The sequence below is a fragment of the Callorhinus ursinus genome, unplaced genomic scaffold, assembly GCF_003265705.2.
Source record: "Callorhinus ursinus isolate GAN/ISIS: 27379988/994484 unplaced genomic scaffold, GSC_fseal_2.0 scaffold22, whole genome shotgun sequence".
In the NCBI taxonomy this organism is placed as follows: Eukaryota; Metazoa; Chordata; class Mammalia; order Carnivora; family Otariidae; genus Callorhinus; species Callorhinus ursinus.
In genome coordinates, this window is record NW_027397084.1 from 24,288,240 (window position 1) to 24,313,902 (window position 25,663).

Here is a 25,663-nt window from a genome sequence, read left to right on the forward strand (position 1 = left end):
CTTAATAGATGCAGAAAAAGCATTTGACAAAGTACAGCATCCTTTCTTGATCAAAACTCTTCAGAGTATAGGGATAGAGGGTACATACCTCAATATCATAAAAGCCATCTATGAAAAACCTACAGCGAATATCATTCTCAATGGGGAAAGACTGAGAGCTTTCCCCCTAAGGTCAGGAACACAGCAGGGATGTCCACTATCACCACTGCTATTCAACATAGTATTAGCAGTCCTAGCCACAGCAATCAGACAACAAAAATAAATAAAAGGCATCCAAATCGGCAAAGAAGTCGGACTCTCACTGTTTGCAGATGATATGATACTTTACATGGAAAACCCAAAAGACTCCACCCCAAAACTGTTAGAACTCATACAGGAATTCAGTAAAGTGGCAGGATATAAAATCGATGCCCAGAAATCAGCGGCATTCCTATACACCCACAACAAGACAGAAGAAAGAGAAATTAAGGAGTCGATCCCACTTACAATTGCACCCAAAACCATAAGATACCTAGGAATAAATCTAACCAAAGAGGCAAAGGATCTGTACTCAGAAAACTATAACATACTCAGGAAAGTAATTGAGGAAGACACAAAGAAATGGAAAAACGTTCCATGCTCAGGGATTGGAAGAACAAATACCGTAAAGATGTCAATGCTACCTAGAGCAATCTACACATTCAATGCAATCCCCATCAAAATACCATCCACTTTTTTCAAAGAACGGGAACAAATAATCCTAAAATTTTTATGGAACTAGAAAAGACCCTGCATAGCCAGAGGAATATTGAAAAAGAAAAGCAAAGCTGGTGGCATCACAATTCCGGACTTCCAGCTCTATTACAAAGCTGTCATCATCAAGACAGTGTGGTAGTGGCACAAAAACAGACACATAGATCAATGGAACAGAATAGAGAGCCCAGAAATGGACCCTCAACTCTATGGTCAACTCATTTTCGGCAAAGCAGGAAAGAATGTCCAGTGGAAAAAAGACAGTCTCTTCAACTAATGGTGTTGGGAAAATTGGACAGCCACATGCAGAAGAATGAAACTGGACCATTTCCTTACACCACACACAAAAGTAGACTCAAAATGGTTGAAAGACCTAAATGTGAGACAGGAGTCCATCAACGTCCTAAAGGAGAATACAGGCAGCAACCTCTTCGACCTCAGCCGCAGCAACTTCTTCCTAGAAACATCGCCAAAGGCAAGGGAAACAAGGGCAAAAATGAACTATTGGGACTTCATCAAGATAAAAAGCTTTTGCACAGCAAAAGAAACAGTCCACAAAACCAAAAGACAACCGACAGAATGGGAGAAGATATTTGCAAATGACATATCAGATAAAGGGCTAGTGTCCAAAATCTATAAAGAACTTATCAAACTCAACACCCAAAGAACAAATGATCCAATCAAGAAATGGGCAGAAGACATGAACAGACATTTTTCCAAAGAAGACATCCAAATGGCCAACAGACACATGAAAAAGTGCTCAACATCTCTTGGCATCAGGGAAATCCAAATCAAAAACCTCAATGAGATACCACCTCACACCAGTCAGAATGGTTAAAATTAAGAAGTCAGGAAACTATAGATGTTGGCGGGGATGTGGAGCAAGGGGAACCCTCCTACCTTGTTCGTGGGAATGCAAACTGGTGCAACCACTCTGGAAAACAGTATGGAGGTTTCTCAAAAAGTTGAAAATAGAACTACCGTACGATTCAACAATTGCACTACTGGGTATTTACCCCAAAGATACAAATGTAGGGATCTGAAGGGGTACATGCACACTGATGTTTATAGCAGCAATGTCCACAATAGCCAAACTGTGGAAAGAGCCAAGATGTCCATCGAAAGATGAATGGATAAAGAAGAAGTGGTATATATATACAATGGAATATTATGCAGCCATCAAAAGGAATGAGATCTTGCCATTTGCAACGGCGTGGATGGAACTGGAGGGTGTTATGCTGAGCGAAATAAGTCAATCAGAGAAAGACATGTATCATATGACCTCACTGATACGAGGAATTCTTAATCTCAGGAAACAAACTGAGGGTTGCTGGAGGTGGGGGTGGGAGGGATGGGGTGGCTGGGTGATAGACATTGGGGAGGGTATGTGCTATGGTGAGCACTATGAATTGTGTAAGACTGTTGAATCACAGACCTGTACCTCTGAAACAAATAATGCAGTATATGTTAAGAAAAAAAAAGATAGCAGGAAGGGAAGAATGAAGGAGGTGTGAAATCGGCGGGGGTGATGAACCATGAGAGACGATGGACTCTGAAAAACAAACGGAGAGTTTTAGAGGGGAAGGGGGTGGGAGGATGGGTTAGCCTGGTGATGGGTATTAAGGAGGGCACGTTCTGCATGGAGCACTGGGTGTTATGCACAAACAATGAATCATGGAACACTATATCAAAAACTAATGATGTAATGTATTGTGACTAACATAACAATAAAAAAATTTAAAAAAAAGAATAAACTGCATCCTTCCAGTTACCATAGGCATCGTTTTATATAAAACATTACCATAAAGTGACGCATTTTAGGATTTGTGGACTATTACTGGTCTCACTCAATTCAATGGGTTGGTCAGAGAATAAAAACTATTTTTGGGGGGGGGGAAGGGCAGAGAGTGAGAATCTGAAGCAGACTCCATGCCCAGCACAGAGCCCAAAGCAGGGCTCGATCTTACAACCCTGAGATCATGACCTCAGCCAAAATTAAGTGTTGGACTCTTAACCGATTGAGTCACCCAGGTGCTCCGGGGGATATAAACTTTAAAAGACAGTTATACTCAGTTAATGTCTGAAAAACCAGGAATCCAATTTTATGTTTCAGCTATTAAATGTATCAAGAAGCACTGAATTTAATAAGCATTAAAATGATTAGCTTGTCAATTTCAAATCATTCTTAGACTTATCAATAAGCCTGTGATATACTGAAACCAACTGGACTCCTAGAGAGGGGTACCAGAGAGCACGGGCAGCAGCCCCGGTGAGGAGGGGCCAAGTCTGGTTCCCACCACTGACCGGACACCCAGCCCAGCACCTGGCGCACAGATGCTCGTTGAAGAGATGGCCACATAGAGAGCTGAAAAAAATGGGACAGAATGAGCATTTCTTAACACCCACAAAGTCCATTTCTACTTGAATTAATCAAAAAGCCTGTCTTGAAAGTTTCCTTAGTTTATCTGCTGAATGTAATAGGATCTAAGGTCCTTCAAAGCTTCCTTCCTCCAGGACACTGTTACAACAAACAGGACCACTGGAAAAACAATCAGGGAGGAGCAAAAGTCACCACCCACACTCCTCACCTGCCATGTCGATGGCAAAAGGCCTGTCTGCTCTCCAGCCGGTGTACCAGCCAACGACTTTGCCGTTTTCCACCAACGGACGTTCATAGCGTCGCCCACCAACCAGGCCCACTGGCCAGACAGAGACTTTGCGTGTAGTTCGCATCTATAAAAAGGGGAAAGAGAGGTGGTTTAAGTTTCCTGAGGGAAAATAACCTGAAGGGAAGAAAGAAATGTGAACCACACAGAAGAAGTGGGGTGGGTGGGGTGACATAGATTTTCAGAAGCTGAAGGTTCCGAACAGAACCCTCCTACTGGCAGCCTGTGGCCCGATGCGCAGCTGCTTGGCACCATCGGCCACCCTCTGTCGCGGTCAGCTGGCAGCTCAAGGCTTAAAAGAAATAAAGTGGGTGCAGTAGCTGAACATCACTTATTTGAAGCTAAGTTGTGACTATCAAAAATATTTTCTATTTGTTTCAAAGTTGAATCTTCAAACTTTGCATCTTTGGAAGTGAGAGGGTTGACTTCCCTTTAGGAAACTTGATTGCTCAGTAACAGCAAAAATTTCACTCAGAGAAGCCACAGGAGTTGCCTTTCTATGAATTTTTTATTTATACATACACAGAAATAGTGGCTGGGGGCGTTACTAATGGCATCCAGATACAGAACAAATACCAGGCATTCTCCAGAGAGACAAAAAGTAAAACGTACCCTACATTCCACCTTTCGAGGGAAACTGGGCCCAACTAGAGGAGGAAATTTGTCATGCGCTCAGCTGCAGAAGCTGGCCCTCTCTCTCCAAGCACACACTGTAGCACCTGGCAGAGTTCTGGTTAAAGACAGCCCTCCACTGAAAGTGATTTGCTGGATTTCTTTAGGGAGAAAGACATGTTCACAACAAAGCTGGCTATTGGGGCAGCATTTTGGGGGAAAACCACCACCACCACCACCCTCTAAGACACGTGTTGAACAGGACCAGAAGCAGCCCACAAGACACCTTTGTGCAAACTAAAGCTTCCCTTTTCTCGGGCACACACATATGCAGGGGCCTGTGGCTTGGCCATTAAAGTATAGGCTGATGTCAGCTCCACTCACCCCCTTAGCTGGGGGTGTCCTTGGGCGTAACCTACCCAGCTGCATTTGGTGGGCCTGTTGTAATGACAATTTCAACACCAAAGCTTTGTCTTTTATTTGCTACAGAACTGGGTCATGATCAGTTAACCAATGGTTAAAATAATGATTATCAATCAAGGATTTTTTTTTAAGAAAAATTATATACTTGGGAAATATTTGCAAATATTATTCAAATGAAAAGTCTCATTTTTAAGATTTTATTTATTTGACAGAGAGAGAGAGAGAGAGCACGCACAAGCAGGGGGAGCAGCAGAGGGAGAAGGAGGCTTCCTGCTGAGCAGAGAGCCTGACCTGATGAGGGGCTTGATCCCAGGACCCCGGGATCATGACCAGAGCCGAAGGCAGATGCTTAACCGACTGAGCCACCCAGGCGCTCCTCAAATGAAAAGTCTTATCATGAAAGAATAAAAAATAACTAGAAGCTCCCATTTCCCAGGCATTCCAATTTCACTTACTAATCTCCCACCTCACTCCAAAAAGATTTAAGGGCATGAAGCATTTCAGGTAACAAAGACCTCACTGTATTGGTCTTCCACAAATCTAGAATTATTTTTATAACCTATTACTTTCTCAATAAATTAATCACCATTGCCTTGTGCTCATACTAACTTATATGAGGATTTTTAAAAAGTCCTACTGAGGTATAATTGTAGAAAAGAGTTCATAGTTCAGAGACTACTGTCTAAGAGACTTGCTTATAAGGCTGGCCCTTGGCTGGCATCTGGGAACCTGGCTTTTCAAACAGTCCCCACACTCAAAGTTTTGTCTGCCTGAGGGCACTAAACACCCGTTTTCCTTTTGGGAATCTGAAACATTGGCAGGCAGGAGGTGCCTACATGACGATAAAAAACCCTGAACCCTGAACGTTACATGGGTTTCCCAGGGCATAAGCATCGCACACCTGGGATGACAGTTTTGCTGCTGGAGGGAAGATGTGCTTGTGTGACCCCTTGTGGGAGGGAGAGAACATAGGGAGTCTACACATGGATTCCTCCAGACCCTTCTTGTTCCCTCACTGAGCTAGCTATGTATCTTTACTGTGTCACTGTCATAAATCTAAGCCTCAAGTACAACTATATGCTGGGTGCTATGTGTCCCAGTCAATCACCAAACACATGGCTGGTCTTGGGGGATCCCTGGAAGAATAAAATGTAATTTTTAAAGTGTAAAATGTGATACATGTTGATACATGTATGTAGCCATGAAACCATCACCACAATGATGAACATATTCATTATCCCACAAAGTTCCCTTGTGCTCATTTCTTAATCCATCCCTCCCATCACCCTCTACATCCCGGATCCCATCTGCTCATCCCCTATACCACTGAGCTCTTGTCCCTATGCATTAGTTTGCATTTCATAGAACTGTGTCTGAATGGAATCACACAGCATGTACTTTTTCATTTGGCTTCTTTTACTCTGTACAACTATAGAAAGATTTATCCATGCTACAATATATCAATAGTTAACTCCTTCATATTACCAAAGAGTATTTTGTGGTATGGATGTGCCACAGGTTGTTTTTGTTTTTATCCATTTGCCTGTTGACAGACATATAGGTTGTTTCCAACTTGTGGCTATTACAGATGAAGCAGCTGTGAACATTTGTGTACATATGAACTTCACTTTTTTTCTTTTGATAGATACCTGAGGGGAATGACTGGATCACATGGTATGTATACATTTAACTTTTTAAGAAACTGCCAAATTATTTTTCAAAGTGCTTGCACCATTTTACATTCTCACTAGAGTGTGTGAGAGTCCCAGTTACTGCACATCCTCATCAACACGTGTGGTCAATGTTTAATTTTAGCCAGTCTCATAGATAGTAGTATCTCACTGTGCTTTTAATTTGCATTTTTCTATAATGATGTTGACTATCTTTCCTGTGCTTATTTGCCATGCATAATCTTTTTGGTGAAATATACGTTCAAATCTTTTGCCTGTTTTTAAAACTGTTTACTTTTTTGCTATTGAGTTTTGAGAGTTATTTATATATTCTGCATACAAACCCCTTCTCAGATGATTTGATTTATGAATTTTCATAATTGTGATTTACAATATTTTATATTTATATTTTATCCCAGTCTGTGGCTTATCATAATGTTCATTCTCGTAATAATGTGTTTTGAAAACAGAACTTTTAATGTTGATAAAGTCCATCTAATTCATCAATTTGTTCTTTCATGGATGATGCTTTTGATGTTATATCTAAAATCTTTGCCTAACTCAGGGGTGCCTGGGTGGCTCCGTTGGTTAAGTGACTGACTCTTGGTTTCAGCTCAGGTCATGATCTCAGGGTTTTGGGATCGAGCCCCCCCCCCCCCCCCCCCCCCCCCCCCCCCCCCCAGGCTCTGCGCTCAGCATGGAGTCTGTTGGAGATTATCTCCCTCTCCCTCTGCTCATCTCCTTCTTGTGAGCACTCTCTCTTTCCCTATCTCTCTAAAATAAACTCTTAAAAAAAATAAGATCTTTGCCTAACACAAAATCACAAGAGTTTTCTCCTCCTCTCTACAAGTATTATAGTTGTAGGTTTTAGGTTTATGATCTATTTAGGTGATGATCTATTTTGAATTAATTTGTGAGTATGGTATGAGAGACTGACTGTACCACCCAAACACTCCTGAAGTTATTTTCTTTCTTCTTTTTGCATATGGATATCCAATTGTTCCAACCACAATATGTAAATGGATATGCAACTGTCCCAGAACAACTGCATTGTCTTTGCACCTTTGTCAAAAATAAGTTGCCGAATATGAGTGGGTTTATTTATGGACGTTCTCCTCTGATCGGCTGGTCCATTTGGTGATCTTGATGCTAACACTGTCCTGATTTACTGTAGCTTTATAATAACCCTGGTAATAGGCAGTGTTAGTCCTCTGTTCTTCTTCACCAAAGTTGTTTTGACTGTTCTAATTTCTTTTCCTTTCCATACGAGTTTCAGATGCACTTGTCCATTTTAGCAAATTTTGATTGGGATTGCATTAAATCTATATATCAATTTGGTGAGAACTGACAAGCTTAAAATCGAGTCTTCTAAACCCACGAATATGACCTAGCTCTTCACTTAGATTTTTAATTTTCCTCAGCAATGTTCTCGTGACTTAATTCTTGAATCAATACTAACGTTTAATGCTTATATCCTAGGTCTTCTCCATAGGTGGGGAAAATAAAAACCCAGAAAATTTATTAAATTTCCACAGAAATATAGCCCTCTCCCCAAATCACTCTACCTTCAAACTCCTGTTCCCTCACACACTGTGGAAAACATAAACATTTCTACTTTGTTTTATGTATCAAACATGCCAAACATATGAAGAAACTAAAAATCTAATACGTGTGTTTTTCCTCAATTGACACAATGGCCTTACATCTATCTATAAAGTACTAAAAATAGTACTCTGTTCTTTTTTGGTATTTCCTTAATGTGATTTTTCAGCTCCTAAATTGCTTTTGCGCAGAGCACTAAATTTTCAAATCTGCTAAACACTGGTAAACAGACCCCACCTCAGCCTCGTGTGTCCTCTTGAAAATGCATAGGTTATGCCCTGCGTGCATCAGGTGCCAAAAAATTCTTGATAAGCACCAGGTAGTAAATGAAATGAAGACCACGTGTAACAAGCAAGCAGTGTGTGCCTGTGCAGGCCAAGGGACAAGTTCACAATGAAAAAAGGACAGACAATAAACGAACAGAAGTTAAAAATGTTTTTTAAAATAGGAATGGAGAAATCGCCATTTTTTTTTAAGATTTTATTTATTTATTTGAGAGAGAGAGAATGAAAGAGAGCATGAGAGGGAAGAGGGTCAGAGGGAGAAGCAGACTCCCCGCTGAGCAGGGAGCCCGATGCGGGACTCGATCCTGGGACTCCAGGATCATGACCTGAGCCGAAGGCAGTCACTTAACCGACTGAGCCACCCAGGCGCCCAAGAAATTGCCATTAAAGAGAATAATAAACCATAACTGTGAGACCATTAGCATGAGGGAATTAAACATGGCCAAGCACGTATTGTGGCAGGCTTTTCACTTAAGCTGGGCCATGAAAGACATGTAGGATTTGGCCCGCAGCCTTCAGAATAGCCTCAGGTTCTAGGTAATGAGATGAATCCAAGAAGCAAAACTTCACATTTCTGTGCCAGTTTCTTGCTAGAAAATGCAGGTTTGGCTTAACACATTCCAAATTCCTGAGAGCAGCTCAGAGCTAACACTTACTTGTGTTTGATTTTTTTCACAGACTTGGGTGTTCAAAGGTGAAGGAGTGACTATATGAACGCAGGTGATATGCCAGGATTATGTTTCCGAGTATGCTAAATTAAAAAAAAAAGAAGTCTGTCATTTAAGTAGTTTAATACTTTGGAAAGATCCAGATGCCCTTGCCATGTGTGCACCGCTCTGAGAGTCAATGTGGAATGCTTCATCAGAGTCAGACACACGGCCCCTCGGTACACCACCACTATTACCACATAGAATGTGCCAGACATTTCAAAGGAAAATAGCACAGCTATTTACAGAACTTCTTCATTTCACCCCTGGGAGCTATCCTTTGTTCTGTGTCCTTTTCACTCAATCTGTGCTCTTTAAGGATTCCTGGGCAGCCACCTTCTTTTCTGAGAAGGATGGGGGGAGGGAGATTACAATGACTGTTACTATTAAAAGTAAAAAACACTTTCATGTAACTGAAATATTCTCAGTATTTAAAAGTTTTGTTACTTTCTTAACACAAAATAGTAGTTACGTAACAGGCACAAATTCAAGTGCCTGGTGTGAGCCCCAAGCTAAGACAGAGGACTAAAGCACTAGATAGGAAGACAAAGAGGAAGCAATTCACATATTTCTAAGAGTTACCACATTACGAATAGATCCCCAAAGAATTTCTCTTCCTGTTTATTCAATGCCAAAGTCATAATCTGTCTTTTATTTCTCCCGCCACGACCTCAATTAAATAGACAGGACTGGCAGAGCGACGTTAACCAGTCAAAATCACGGGCAGAGTAATTTCCACAGACCCAGCGGCTACAAAGGACACCAAAGAAACGTGTGGTACATCTCCACGCTCCTCCTAAATGCCATTTAAACTATCCAGGGGCAGGGCTGGCTGGCTGACTCAGCTGGTTAGGCACCTGAGTCTTGATCTCAGCTCAGGTCTTGAATTCAGGGCTGTGAGTTCAGGCCCTGCGATGGGCTCTACTCTCCGATGCTGTGGAGACTACTTTAAAACAACAACAACAACAGAAACCATCCCAGGGCAGGTGGTGGTTATCTTCATCTTCTCCGGGAAAAGGAGGGAGGCAAATGACTACTTCCCCTCCCCATGTCTGGTGACCTTTTCCAACAATCAGCTCCTGGTTTTTTTAGCCAACTGTTTTTTTCTGCAGCTTTACATCCTTTTTGGTCCCTCCTCAGAGGATAGCTAAGAGCCAGCTCCAGGGACTGGAACACTTCGGGAGATCATACACAGGAGAGCAGCTCAGAATGCCCTTAGAGTAAAACAGAAAAAGTTAAATGCCTTTAGCTTCCTTCAAGACATACCACTAAGGTGAAATTTTGTCTTATTTTTTTTCCAAAGGGAAATGAATAAAGTTCTTGATCTTCTGAAATTTAAAATGCTATAGGCAACCTCAAGGAGAATTGCATTAAAGAATGACTCTCGGTATCCTTTTTTTTTTTTTTTTTTAACATTTCAGTGGGAAAGAAAAACACCCTAAATCCAACAGAAATCCAGTAAAACTAAAGACACAGAAGAGCGAGCAGGACAAATATAAGGAAGGAATACAGAAGTGATGACCTGGAGCCGAGGGTCCTTTTCCAATCTCACTGTCCATAAACATTTGATATTTCCAATGCAGAAACTACATTATATAATCCAACATACCCATAAAATTCCTTGGGAACAAGTTTGAAAATTAATGTCATATCTGTGCTTTCTCTTTCTTGCATCTGCCTCCTAATGATTTTAGCGTCCATTTCCCTCAACTCATTGACCCTTGGCTCAATGCTATTCATTCCAATGTCCTTCACATATCTTTATATTGCCTTGGATCTTTTTTTTTTTTTTTTGCATGATTTCCATATACCCCCATTCCCACAGCATGAACTTTTGAGGTGCATAAAGTATCTAAGAAGTCTAGAAAGCAGAAATGTTCCTAATGTTATATTATAAACCCATCTGTCATTGGGTAGAAGATCAAGTCTAACATTTCTTCCATACCTGCTGCATTTTTTCACTAAACATCTATCACATAATGTGTGTCCGGTGCTGTATTAGGCCCTGAGCAAGGCTGACAATGTTCTCACCTACCAAGCCAACACCCCAGGAGAGAAAAAGCAATGACACATGGAATTGCAAAATTAGTTACTTAACTTCTATGCTAATAAGGGCTGTAAGGGAAGTAGACAGCACTACAGGAGCAGGCTGCAGAGGATATGATGTGATCTGGGAGCTGCTGAAGTTTCTTGGGAGAACATCAGCATGAGCTAAGCCTAAAGCCTGAAGCAGTAACCAATGGAGACAAGAAGACCAAAAATATTCCAGGAAGAAAGGAACTCAGGTGCATGGGTCCCTAAAAGGAATATTCCCCTGCATTCCTTAATTAAAAAAAAAAAAAAAAAAAAAAGATCTATTGTGGCCAGTGGATATTAGGAGTCAAGTTTCTCACTGTTGGAGTAAGGATTTACAGCCAGAAAGTAAGGAAGTGCTCAAAAACAAAAGGCATTTTCTCCCACTTTTTGTGCTCTTATTTATCATGCAGACCAGAGGAGCATGGCGCCAAATGTGGTTCTGCAGGAAAGTTTGGTTTGGCCTGCACAGAGATGTTGTGTTTTAAATTGAGATATGTTAAAATGCAAAGATTTCTGGCCTCTCTGAAAATTCAGCAAGCTGGGCTAGCATTACATATGGCAAAAGTGGCACTGCAAGGCTGTGTAGCCTAGCCCTCTGCTGTTGTCCACAGTCCCCCACTGCTCCCATCACAGCCCCAAAGCTGAGTCTCAGTGTCAATCACCATGATTACTAGTTGGTGCTGTCACAGGAGGTATCCTTATCTCTAAAGTGGGAAACTGAGAGGCAACATTTCCATACATACAACAGGGAGGCAACACTGTTGTATGTATGGAAATGAGAAATGTTCCTGTATATTTAATATGCAAAGTATGTATAGAGAAGACACCATTTGAAACATAGGAACTATAGGAAATCTATGAAAAAGTAACATAATTAAAAACCTTAGTAAGTGAAATAAATCAGGTCACAGTTTCAGTCCTTTAAGTTTTAATACCAATTAAGTAACTGCTTATACATGGCCAACTTAAGTATGCTACATGCTTAAAAGCATATGAATTTGTGAATCCTGGTATAGATTGTCTGGGAGGAGCTAGCTTGGGCTCTGCTTATTATAAAGCTATACTAATCAAGACAATGTGATATTAATGTAAAGACAGGTAAATAAATGAAAGAGATCAGAGTTCAGAGGGCGTTCTTCCCACAGACAGTTTTTTTTTTTTTTTTTTTACTAAGATGCTAAGGCAATTCAATGGGGGGAAAGGACATGGTTTTAACACACAATGGTGGAAGAATTTTGCATCTATCTATGTCAAAAAAAGAGAGAGAGAAAGAAAAAGAGAAAGAGAAGAAAGAAAAAGAAAAGAAAGAAAGAAAGAAAGAAAGAAAGAAAGAAAGAAAGAAAGAACGAACGAACGAACGAACTCCAACCCCTATGTCTCACAAATGCATAAAAACTCAAAATGGAATCACAGACCTAAATACAAAACCTGAATTTATACAACTTGTAGAAGAAAATACAGGAGAAAATCTTTGAAGTCTTAGGGCAGGTGAAGATTCCTCAGATAGTACCTAAAAAATTCAAACTTTAAAAAAATTCAGAAATTGAACTTAAAATTTTCTACTCTCCCAAAAGATACTGTTAACAATTTTTTAAAAGTAAGTCACAGACTGGAAGGAAACATCCCAATACATATCCCTGACAAATAGCTTATATTCAGAATACACAGAATTCTTACAGCTCAATAAAAAAGTCTAAAGGATGAATAGTATTAACCACTGTTAACATTAAATGATTAACGGGTCAAAAGACTTGAACAGACATTTTAAAGAAAAATGAACGAACAATTAGCACATGAAAAGATGTTCTCCATTAAAAATAAAAATCAGCAAATTAAAGCCAGCAATTAAAATCACAAGATACCATTATACACCCACCAGAATGGCTAAAATTAAAAGACTGACAATACCAAGTGATGATGAAGATGTGGAGTAACTCGGTCTCTTATACATTCCTGGTGGGAGGATAAAATGGTATAACCACTTTGGAAACCAATGTGGTGGTTTCTTACAAAGTTAAAAAAAATATATATACTTATCATATGACCCAGCAATTTCATTTCTAGGTATTTACTCGAGGGAAAGCAAAGTCTATGCCCATATAAAAACATGCACCTGAATGTTCACAGCAGCTCAGCAGCTTTATTCATAATAGCCATAGGCTGGAAACAGCTCAAACATACATCAACTTGTAAACAGATAAACAATATGTGATACATCCATTCAATAATTACTCAGCAAAGTAATGAACTATTGATATTCATAACATGGATGAATCTCAGAAACATAATGCTGTGAGAAACCAGAAAAAAGGCTACATACTGTACTATTGCAATTATATGAAATTCTAGAATAGGCAAACTGATCTATAATGAGAGAAAGCAGATTGGAGGCCGTGATGAAAACTGCCTATAAATGATTATAAGGTGATAGTTACAAGGGTGTGTTTGCTAAAATACAGCAACTCGACACTTAAAATGAGCACATTTTATCATAGGTAAATTATACCTCAAAAATACAACTCAAAAACAAAATATTTAGAAGGTTTTGACATGAATTCATGATTAGAAGACCTAGAGATACCAACACCTCAATAGCAGTAAATACATCTAACACCCTGATCTTAGTTTGTAAATACCATTCTCCACTAAAAGGAGTCAGGGCTCCAAGGAAAAGTGGCAGATTCCAGAACTGGCACAAGGAAAGTATGAGATGAGTCTAGAATACTTTGTGCCAGAAAAGCAAAGATGTGCTCAAAGACAATGAAGGACACGTGGAATGAAGACAGAAGCAGGTCTGAAGGGTTGCAGGCCAATGTGGGAACAATCTGAGCATCAGGAAGAAAGACTCTGATGGATTAAATCAACAAAACTTGGGGGAAAAAGGGAACGAGTCTAAGGTTATAGGTTGGGGTGTATGTGTGAGAGAGAAGCTGCTCTTTAAGAAGGACACCAGCTAACAGAGGAAAAAAGAATAGCGCAATAAGAAAATAACCACTTCATACCCCCAATGTACTAATTCAAGCAAGAACATTCACTGGATGTTAGAACTCTCAGGTAAAAGTTGAGAAACAAGACATTCAACTACCTCAGTATCAACCTGTGGCTTACCAAGTAAGCACAAAAGAAAAATGTGCCTTCGCAATGGAGAGATTTGGCAGTCACTACCTTGACCCAGTGGTCAAGCTTGGTGTCACCACCCATAAGATAACCTAACAATTTATGCCACCCCACTGAATGCAGGAGAGGAGGACAAGGTCATCCATGTGGTATTCTGACTAAAGGGGTTCAGCCTGAATATGTATATGAGGAAACAGATGACTGACACATGACAACCAAATGCAGTTTATTGTGTGTGTGGACTTAGCATCATGGTCAAGCCCATGAGCTACTTAAATTTCTACTTTCCTCAAAGCTTCTAGGAAAGTAGGCACTGTTGCAGCAAAGAATCCCAGCCTAAGAGTATTAACATTATGGTGACAATATCAGACACCAGAGAAAAGGGTTACTACTTCGGAGGTACCCCTACCCCACAAAAGCGCATCCTCTCTCCAGCCATCAATGTTAGAATAGATTCCTTATAAAAATTTCAAATAAGTTTCATGATGAAACCACCCCTTGTATAGATCTATATACTTTAGTAAAATTCGGTGTTTACTGAAAATATGAACATAATTGCCAATGACCATGAATCTTCATTTGGATATATCAAAAAGTAAAACTTTACATAATATCAAACATAGTTAGGTCTGCAGAAAAATTCTGCAAACATGCTAATACAGTTCAGTATTGTAAGCTGCTGCCCCCTTTAAAATGTGATCCTTTTGCTACACATTCCCCGAAATCTTTCAAGAGTCCTGAGTTCTTTAATGGCGGAGAGCATGTTATCTCTGTGGCAGTGGAGTTCAGCACATGAAAGGAAGTGTTTATCAAACTGTAGATTTTACTTAGTGTGGGTATTTAAAGCTCTAACATCTGATGGCTGGTCTCATTTTTGTACTAGCCTTTTCATGTGACTGACAGACTCATATTCAAAGAAGCTGACCCTCATTTCAAAAAAAGTTATAAATACTATGGACTTGAAAGCATTAAAAAATCAATATGGTCTCAGAATACGTACTCTGGTGCTATGTGTGTGCATGTGCGTGCATGCGTGTGTGTAGAAGAGGGATACTGGGAGCATATACTGGACTGTTTAACTTCTTTTTCATCGTTACATAGGAGGTAGTAGAGTTCACTACAAGAATGGTGGCATTGGCCATGCTCGATTTGCTTTCCTGAGTGAGTACTGATCCCAAATATTTTTGCTCTAGTTTGCTCAGAACTATAAGTAGGTGAGAAAGCTCCAATTCCTTCATTTCTGTTTAATTTCTCCATATGAAAAACCAACTACCCATCTCCCATTATTCTCATGGAGAAAAGCTGTGCTGATGGTGGGGGGAGGTCTTTAAAGGACTGAGATATTCTTAAAAGATGCTGGTTATTGGTCATCCAGTTGGTTATTGATCATCCAGTTTCAACATTAAGTATGTTCTAGGATGGACGGGCACACAAAGCATTCTTTTAAGACAAGTTCTGAGAAAAACACATACTACTATTTCTTTCCCAGGCACTAAGATGTAACCTTTCTTTTCACAGAAATGGAAAGTAATAAAATATTCTTTGTTTTATTATTCATCAACCCTGTTGCCTTGTCCCGTTTCATGTAAGACCCTTCTACCTGAAGGTTTCTTTCCCGATATTGAATTAACATCTATTATTACTTCAAAAAAGGATTTAAGGCAATTTATAGAGATACACACATAAAAGAAAATTAAAGAGATGATTGATAATCAAGAGCTTTCCTATATATTAGCAAATACCACAGAAATAAGCATTACCACAGCAAAAGCAAATATGGAGTGTTAGGCATAAACTTACTGAGAACAGTGCAAGAACCACAGAAGGGAAATTTAAAAACTTTATTAAAGAACAGAAATAATGTGAATGAGTGCAGAGAATGACCATGGCAGATACTGTTGGTTGCCTACTCAATATCCACTCTCTTCTTCCTTGATAGCTGAGCTTCAGTTTGGTTTAGATGGTGACCAGCTGACATGACTGAGAAGATAGTGACCCCCTCTCTCATGCCAGGGATAAATTCTCACCTATCAGTGATTAGTTTGAGTATTGGCAGTTCTTGTCATCAGAGGAACTGTGCTTAGCTGCCTCTGGGAAAGGTTCCCTCACTCCTAAGAGACTCCTAAGTTCCCCTTCCACCTTAGCACATGGTCATGTTTAGATGTGATGGTGGGAACTGTGGTGGCCATTTTGTAACCAGGAGAAGGACAGCCTGAAGACAAAACTAACATTCTGAAGATGGCAGTGGTGACAGATGGAAAAGATTCTGGACCCTTGATGACATAACTGAGTTGTTCAGTCAGACAACCCTGAAACCTGCTTTACACCTGGACTTCCTGATGAGAACGTGGCTCCTTGTTCACTACCTGATGAGAATGTGGCTCAGTCGGTTAAGCATCTGCCTTCAGCTCAAGTCATGATCCCTGAGTCCCAGGATCAGGCTCCCTCACTGGGAGTCTGCTTCTCCCTCTGACCCTCCCCACTCTCATGCACACTCTCTGCCCCCCTCACTCTCAAAATCTTTAAAAAAAAAATAAAAAAATAAAAAAACACCAAAAAACCCCACACAGCTTTAGTAATCAAAACAGTGTGGTACTGACACAAAAACAGACACATACGTCAACAGAGTACAGAGCCCAGAAATAAACCCATACCTATACGGTCAATTCATCTACAACAGAGGAGGTAAGAATATACAATGTGGAAAAAAAGTCTTTTCAATAAATGGTACTGGGAAAAATGGACAGCTACATGCAAAAGAATAAAACTGAACTACCTTCTTAACACCATACACAAAAATAAACTCAAAATGGATGACAGACCTAAATGTGAGACTTGAAACCATAAAACTGCTAAAAGAAAACACAGGCAGTAACCTCGTGGACATCAGCATTGGCAACATTTGTCTAGAGGAAACAAAAGCAAGGGAAACAAAAGCAAAATAAACTATTGGAACTACACAAAAATAAAAAGCTTTTGAGCAGCAAGGAAACCATCAACAGAACAAAAAGGAAACCTAGTAAATGGGAGAAGATACTTGCAAATAATAGATTCAATAAGGGGTTAATATACAAAGTATATAAAGAACTCATACTATGCAAAACCAGAAGAACAAACAATCCAATTAAAAAATGGACAGAGAACCTGAATAGATATTTTTCCAAAGAAGACATACAGATGGCAAACAGACACATGAAAAGATGCTCAATATCACTAATCATTGGGGAAATGCAAATCAAAACCACAATGAGAGAACACCTCACACTCATCTGAATGGCTAGAATCAAAAAGACAAGAAATAACAAGTGTTGGTGAGGATGTGGAGAAAAAAAACCCCTCAGGCAGTGTTGGTGGGAATGTCAAACTGGTGCAGCCACTGGATAACAATATGGAGGTTCCTCAAAAAATTTAAAAAAAAATACTGTATGCAGTAATTCCACTACTGGGTATTTACCCAAAGAAAATGAAAACACTAATTTGAAAAGATATATGAACCCCTACGTTGAATGCAATTTGATTTACAGTAGCCAAGATATGGAAGGAACCCAAGTGTCCATCGATAGTTGAATGGATAAAAAAGATGTGGTGTATACATACAATGGAGTATTACTCAGCAATAAGAAAGAATCAGATCTTGCCATTTGTGACAACATGGATGGACCCAGAAGGTACAGGCTAAGTGAAATAAGTTGGACTGAGAAAGATAAATACCATGATTTCACTTATATGTGAAATCTAGACAACAAAACAAAAAGCAGAAACAGATCCATAAATACAGAAAACTGAAAGTTTCCATAGGAGAGGGGTGTGGGGAGATGGGCAAAATAAGCGAAGGGGAGTGGGAGATACAGGTTTCCAGTTATGGAATGAATAAGTCACGGGGATTAAGGGTATAGTATAGGGAATATAGTCAATGATATTGTAATAGCACTGTATGGTGGCAGATGGTAGGTACATTTGTGATTAGCATAGCAAAACATAGATTTATCAAATCACTATGCTGCACACTTGAAACTAATGTAACACCGTGTGTCAACTACACTTCAATAAAAATAAAAATTAAAGGGGTGCCTGGGTAGCTCAGTCTGTTAAGCGTCTGTCTTTGGCTCAGGTCATGATCTCAGGGTCCTGGTTCAAGCCCTGTATCGGGTTCCTTGCTCAGCGGGGAGCCTGCTTCTCCCTCTCCTTCTGCCTCCCCTCCCTCTGCTTCTGCGTTCTGTCAAATAAATAAAATCTTTAAAAAAAAATAAAAATAAATAAAAATTTAAAAAATTAAAATAAAAAAAGCAAGGAACTGGAAACTGTAGTGCTTAAATATACAACAACTCTTACAAAAAAGATTGGGCAATCGACCAGCCCTCTTCCATTACCAGAGTGACCTTAGAAGAAGCCAAGTGTTAGAGTTAGTGCAATGACAAGATGGGAAGCACTGGGATGTCAGAATCACCAACTCTGCTCAGAAGAGTCACCGACCCCGCTCAGAAGAGTCACCAACCCCCAGCAAACTTGGAAGAGCTTTTACTCTATCAAGCTTATCAGATGTCCGGCTTTGCCTGCTGCAGCAGCCAGTACTATTCTACCAGAAAAGTGAGATTATATGCTCACTGCTTAAGCCATTTTTTTTATTGTTTAGGTTGAGGTTTTGTAATTTGTAGTCAAAAGCTTCCCGTTTGTTACATGTGCCATGTTCTCATACCAGAAGTCTCAAAAGTATATAGGATTCTTCACATTCATGCCTAAAGTAAAGATTCCTGACAATAGCCCTCTTGGCCATAGTTATTCTGGTCTGTTGGTTTGGTTCAGTGCTATAAAATCTTTAACTGCTGAGTCAGGGAAAAATATGGTATGAATTTAAGAAGATAAATCTAAGGCATCTAAGGAAGGCATGTGCTTGAATCAAGGAGGGTAAGGAGCATCAGGGACATATTCTCCAGGGAGTTAGTCCAAGGAGCTGGAGTCTGTCATTTCTGTACAGGATTCACATTTACAGGGACTTAATTCACAAGAAAGTAGGAATGTTCTATTATGGTATAGTCTTTGACTAAATAGTCTCTGAGCAGAACTAGAGTTTAAATTTTTCCACTGATTAATAAAGCATTAGAGTGCTATGGTGATCAATACAGTGAAGTGCCTCATGGCAGGTTCTAATTTCCCAAGTAAATAATGTAAATAAAAAAAACTTATGGGAATTCCAATTTAAAAAAATAAAGTTTGACGGAAAGAAACAATAGATTAGAGATGCACACAGCAATGAACACAGATCTTTAAAATATGGCACAACATGGAGAAATACAAAGAAAAATCTATTTCAAAATATCATTTATATACACTAAAAGTACTGCACACAAAATGCTATACACTTCACAAGGATACATACAAACAACCCACAGCACACATATTAGAATAGATGCCAGAAGATAACCATAAAAAACAAACAGAACAAGGAAGGAAACTTGCAATGATTGCAATAGCAGGTTAGGACTGGTAAGTATGATCAACTCTACCTCTGTACCTGAAACCTAAGAGAAAGAAAAATATTTTCAGGATCTCCTGGTGGAAAATATACTCAGAATATGTGACAAATGAATAAAAGAGAAGAGGGAGAGAGCCTCTAAGATTACAGGATTAAATAACCCCAGAAAATAATTTTTAAAATTTGATAGAACTTTCTCAAGAGTAGTAAGTAGACTCTAGCTGCAGTAAAAGGTTTACAAAGTTATCATGACCAAACTTTACATTGATCAAAAATAAAGATTGGGGCACCTGACTGGCTCAGTCAATTGAGCATGCAACTCTTGATCTCAGGGTTGAGAGCTCAAGCCCCAGACTAGGTATAGGGATTACTTTAAAATAAAATCTTTAAAAAAAATACAGATATAGGTGGATCTTGAAAGAAAACCTTACTAAAAAAGCCCAATTCTCACTCGAGTGCTCTCTTTTTCACACCCACACACACCCACACACAATGCAGACGCTGTTTACTCAGTACAAGATTTACAATACAGTTTATTTAAATAAAGTTTTGTTTACATATTAAGCCCTTAACTTGGGAGAAGAGTATCAAAAAGCAAAATGGACAAAGAAACAAGACATGTTTTAAATAGAAGACCAGAGATAGGATAAAAGTAAAAGGATAGAGGGGCACCTGGGTGGCTCAGTCAGTTAAGTGTCTGCCTTCAGCTCAGGTCATGATCTCAGGGTCCTGGGATCAAGTTCTACATCGGGCTCTTTGCTCAGTGGGGAGCCTGCTTCTCCCTCTGCCTGCCACTCCCCCATGCTTGTGAACTTTCTCTCTCTCACAAATAAAATCTTAAAAAAAAAAAAGTAAAAGGAAAGAAAAAGATATACCATGCAACCAGTAAGCATATGAAAGTTCCTGTAGCTGTAGTAATAACAAAGTAGTTTCAAGACAGATTATCAGAAGTGAGGAAAATTTCATAATGATAAGAGGGTCAATTCATCAAGAAAAAGCAAAAATGTAAAAGCTGTATGCACCAAATAACACAGCTTCAAAATACATGAAGCAAAAAATAGATATATCTAAAAGGAGAAAGGGAATTTGGGGATAATGGTGGAATAGGAGGATCCTGAGCTCACCTCCCACAGACACAACAAGATAACAGTTACATTTATGCAACTAACCCTGAAAACAACTCAAAGACTGGAAGAACAGACATTCCATAATAACTGTAGAGAGGAGGCCACAGGGAAAAGGGTAGGAGGGGTGGAGACACAGGAACCAAATCTCTGGCAAGACTAAGCACAAAAGGAAGGGACACCATAAGCCCAGAGAAGCAAGAAGATCAGATCCCACACCAGGAACCCTTGGCACTAGGGACCTGCACTGGGAAGATGAATCCGCATAACATCTGGCTCTGAAAACCAGCTAACTTCAGGAGCTTGAAAAATCAGCAGGCTTAACTCTGAGAAAGCCAGAAGGTGACAAAAAACTGAGTTACCACCCCTAAAGAGCCAACATAATAACTCAGCCCAAGACAGCTCAGAAAGAGCAGTTTGAAAAATACCTGGGGTATACCTGAAGGAGATTTATTGATTAATCTTAGAACATGTGCTGGAGAAGCAGGGATCTTCAGGAGATTTCTTTGGGGTAAAAAGTGATGGCAGGCACCACTTCTCTTCCCATTCCTCCAGCGTAGATAGACTGACACTTGCAGGAAGCAGGACTGACTCCTTCGATCTTGCTACCTCCTCAGGCCCCACACCTGTTCCTCAGCAGACTGCCCCCATCCAAACTATCAGCCTGAGCAGGCACCCCTTCAAAGCAAATCCTACCCACCAAACCCTGCAGATAACCCCAGCAAGGACCAGTACCACTTCAAAGTGATTCCTGCCCTGAGGAGGAGAGGATATAACCCTACATAGCAGCGTGTCCACAGTTCCAGTTGCCCAGACTCTTAGCTGGCTGCACGGGGAGCAAGCCATGTCCTTCAGTGCATCCGTATCTGTGGCATTCCCTGCCCTTTGGTGTACCCACACCAGAGAGGCTAACTGCAGACAACTAGGCTGACTGCTGGCTGCATATACTAACAAACCCATGGTGGCCTCAGCCCTCACGACAGCTTAAGAAATAAACCCTGACCAGTGTGCCCACAGCAGGCAAAGCAGGTCACTGTAGCCTGCTGGGTTGAAGACAACAGCAGCTCATCCACAACAGTAAGGTGCACACGGCCCATACGAGGAACATCACTGAGGCTCCTCCTCCTGGTGACCAGGGGGATTGAGCTACAGGTGCCACAAGACCTCTCCTACACAAGGCCACTCCTTTAAAGATCAGGGAATCTAACTTACAGAATACATAGAAACAAACACAGACAGCTAGACAAAATGAGACAGAAGAATAATGAAAACCTGAAAAAAAAAAAAAGACAAAATCACAGTAAAAGAGCTAAACTAAACAAAGGTTAGCAAAGTACCTGATAAAGAATTGAAACCAATGGTCATAAAGATAATTGCTGAACTCGAGAAAAGTGAATGACCTTAGAGAGCACTTCAACAAAGAGAAAAGATATATATTTTTAAAAAAGAACAGTCAGGACTAAAGAATTCATTAACTGAAATGAAAAACAGAATCAACAGTAGATCAGACGATGCCGAATGGATCAGCGATCTGGAAGACAGGATAATGGAAAGCAATGAAGCTGAACAGCAAAAAAATAAAAATTAAAAAAATTAAAATGAGACCATGTTAAAGGAATTCACATCAAGTGTAGTAAAATTTGTGTTATAAAGATCCCAGAAGGAGAAGAGAGAAGGGGACAGAAAACTAATTTGACAAAATAATGGCTGAAAACATCCCTAACCTAGGAAAAGAAACAGTTATCCAGGCCCAGGAATCACAGAGTCCCTAACAAGATAAATCCAAAAAAGCCCACATTAAGATAATCATTAAAATGGCAAAAAGTAATGATAAAGAGAGAACTGTAAAGGCAGAAAGAGAAAACTTACATACAAGGGAAGCCACACAGGGCTATCTATCAGCTGATTTTTCTGCAGAAACTTTGCAGGCCAGAAAGGAAAAAACCTACACCAAGAATAATCTACCCAGCAAGGCCATTATTCAGAATAGAAGTAGAGATAAAGACAAACCACAGTTAAGGGAGTTCATCACCACTAAACTACCCTTACAACAAATGTTAACAGGAACTCCACATGTAGAAATAAAGGCAATAGAAGAAAATCATGAAAGGAAAAAATTTCACAGGTAAAACCAAACAAATAGAAGGAGTAATCATTTTTAAAGGAAGTACAGAGGTTAAAACACAAAAGGAGTAAAATTGGCTACATCTACAAAAATTAGTCGAGGGATACACAAAATTAAAGATGTAAAATATGACATCATATACAAAAAACGTTAAAGGGGGAATTAAAAAATTAAGTGTTTCTGGAATGTGTTCTAACTTAAGTGACCATCAATGCATCAATGTAATATACAGTGCTATACACATATGATGTTATATAAGAACCCAACGGTAACCATAAATCAAAAACCTGTAACAGATACACAAAAAGTAAAGAGAAAAGAATCCAAGCATAACACCAAAAAAGCCATCAAATGAGATAGGAAGAGAGCAAGAGAATAAGAAAGGATCAGAGAACTACAAAAATAATCAGAAAACAGTTAACACAACAGCAAAATGTGCATACCTATCGATAATTAATTTTAATATAAATGGGCTAAATACATCAAAAGACACAGGGTGACTGAATAGATTAAAAAAAAAAAAAAAAAACAAGATCCATCTATATGCTGCCTATAAGAAACTCATTTTAGACCTAAAGACACATACAAACTGAAAGTGAAGGGATGGAAAAACATATATCATGCAAATAAAAATTAAAAAGCCAAGGTAGCAATACATATATCAGACAAAATAGACTTTAAAACACAGACTATAGTAAGAGACAAAGAAGGGCAACACATAATAATAAAGGGATTAATCCAGTAAGAAGATAGATCAATTGTAAGTATCTATGCACCCAACATAGGAGCACCCAAATACATAAAGCAAATATAAACAGACATAAAGGGAGAAATGTACAGTAATACAATACGGGACTTGAACACCCTACTTACATTAATCTATAGATCATTCACACAGAGAATTAGAAGAAACGAGTGACTCTGAACAATACACCAGACTGGATGGACTTAACAGATACATACCGAACATCCTATCCTAATGTGCACATGTAACATTCTCCAGAATAGATCACAGGTTAGGCCACAAAAAATGTCTCAAATTAAAAAAGATTAAAATCACATCAAGCATTGCTCCAATCACAACAATATGAAACTAGAAATCAATTATAAGAAAAAAACACAAACACATGGAGGCTAAACAACATGCCACTAAGTGAATGGGTCAACAACAAAACCAAAGAGGAAATACTAAACAAAGCCCAAAGTCAGTAGAAGGAAAGAAATAATAAAGATTAGAGTAGAAATAAATGAAAGAGAAAAGATCAATGAAGCCAAGAGCTGCTTTGTGAAAAGATAAAATTGGTAAAACTTGAGCAAGACATCAAGAAAAAAAAAAAGAGCACGAACTCACATAAGGACAAAATGAGAAAGAAATACCAATGCCACAGAAACACAAAGGATTATAAGAGATTATTAAAAATTATATGCCAACAAATCGGACAACCTAGAAGACACTGATAAATTTTTAGAAACATACAATCTACCAAAACTGACTCAGGAAAAATAAAAAATTTGAACAGACTAATTACTAGTAACGAAATTGAACTGGTACTGGAAAGCTCCCAACAAACAAAAGTCAAGGACTAGATGGATTCACAGGTGAATTCTATCAAACATTCAAAGAAAAGTTAATACCTATTCTTCTCAAACTTCTCAAACTATTCAAAAAAACAGACGAAGGAAAACTTCCAAATTCATTCTATAAGGACAGCATTACCCTGAAAATAAAAACCAGACAAGGACATAACAAAAAAAGAAAACTACAGGCCAATATTCCCTGATGAACACAGATGCAAAAGTCCTCAACAAAATATTAGCAAACCAAATTCAACAATATGTTAAAAAAAATCATTCACCACAATCAAGTGGGATTTATTCCAGGGATGCAATGGTGGTTCACTATTCACAAATCAATCAGTGTAATATATCATATTAACAAGAGTAAGGATAAAAAACATATGATCTCATCAGTAGATGCAGAAAATGCAACCAACAAAATTCAACAACCCTTCGTGATAAAAACTCCCAACAAAGTGGGTTTAGATAATGAAGGACATATATAACAAACCCAAAGGTAACGTAATACTTCATGAGGAAAGCTGAAAGCTTTTCCTCTAGGAACAGGTATAAGACAAGGATGTCCAATTTTATTCAACATAATACTGGAAATCCTACCTGCAGCAATCAGACAAGAAACAAAAGGCATCCAAATTGATAAGGAAGAAGTAAAATTGTCTCTATTTGTAGATGACAAGATACTACCTATAAGGAAACCTGAAAGACTCCACCAAAAAAGTGTTAGAACTGGTAAATGAATTCAGTAAAGTTGCAGAATATAAGTTTCACTATACAAATTAATGTACAGAAATCTGTTGCACTTCTATACATTAATAATGAAACAGAATAAAGAGAAGAAACAATTCCATTTCAACTGCATCAAAAAGAAAAAGATACCTAGGACTATTTTAAACCAAGAAGGTGAAAAACTTACACCCTGAAAACTATAAGATGTTGAAAGAAAATGAAGATGATACAAACAGATGGAAATCTATTCCATGCTAATGGACAGGAAAAATGAGCATCATTAAAACGTTCATACTACCCAAAGCAACCTACATATTTAATGCAATCCCTATCAAAATACCAATAGCATTTTTCACAGAATTAGAATAATCCTAAAATTTGTATGGAACCACAAAAGACCCCCAAACAGCCAAGGCAATCTTGAGAAAAAAGAACAAGACAGGAGGTATCACAATCCCCAATTTCAAACTATACTACAAAGCACCAGTAATCAAAACAGGTTGCTACTGACACAGACACATAGATCAATAGAATAGAGCCCCCAGATAAACCCAAAATTCATTTGGAATCTCAAGGGACCCCCAAATAGCCCAATCTTGTAAAAGAACAAAGTTGAAGGACCCACACTTCCTGATTTAAACACTTACTATAAAGCAACAACAATTAAAACAGTGCTACTGGCATTAAGACAGACATGTAGACAAATGGAATACAGAGCCCAGAAATAAAGCCTCACATGTATATTCAA

General features: G+C 39.0%; 1 protein-coding gene across 1 annotated transcript in view; it reads right to left on the bottom strand.

Moving 5' to 3' along the window:
* The window catches only part of B3GAT2 (beta-1,3-glucuronyltransferase 2), a 76,959-nt gene that overhangs the window by 29,999 nt on the left and 21,297 nt on the right, over nucleotides 1-25,663 (bottom strand). Inside the window, exon 2 of the mRNA XM_025890566.2 lies at nucleotides 3,321-3,465. Within this exon, the coding sequence (XP_025746351.1) occupies nucleotides 3,321-3,465 (145 nt within the window). The remainder of the gene's footprint in view (nucleotides 1-3,320; nucleotides 3,466-25,663) is intronic.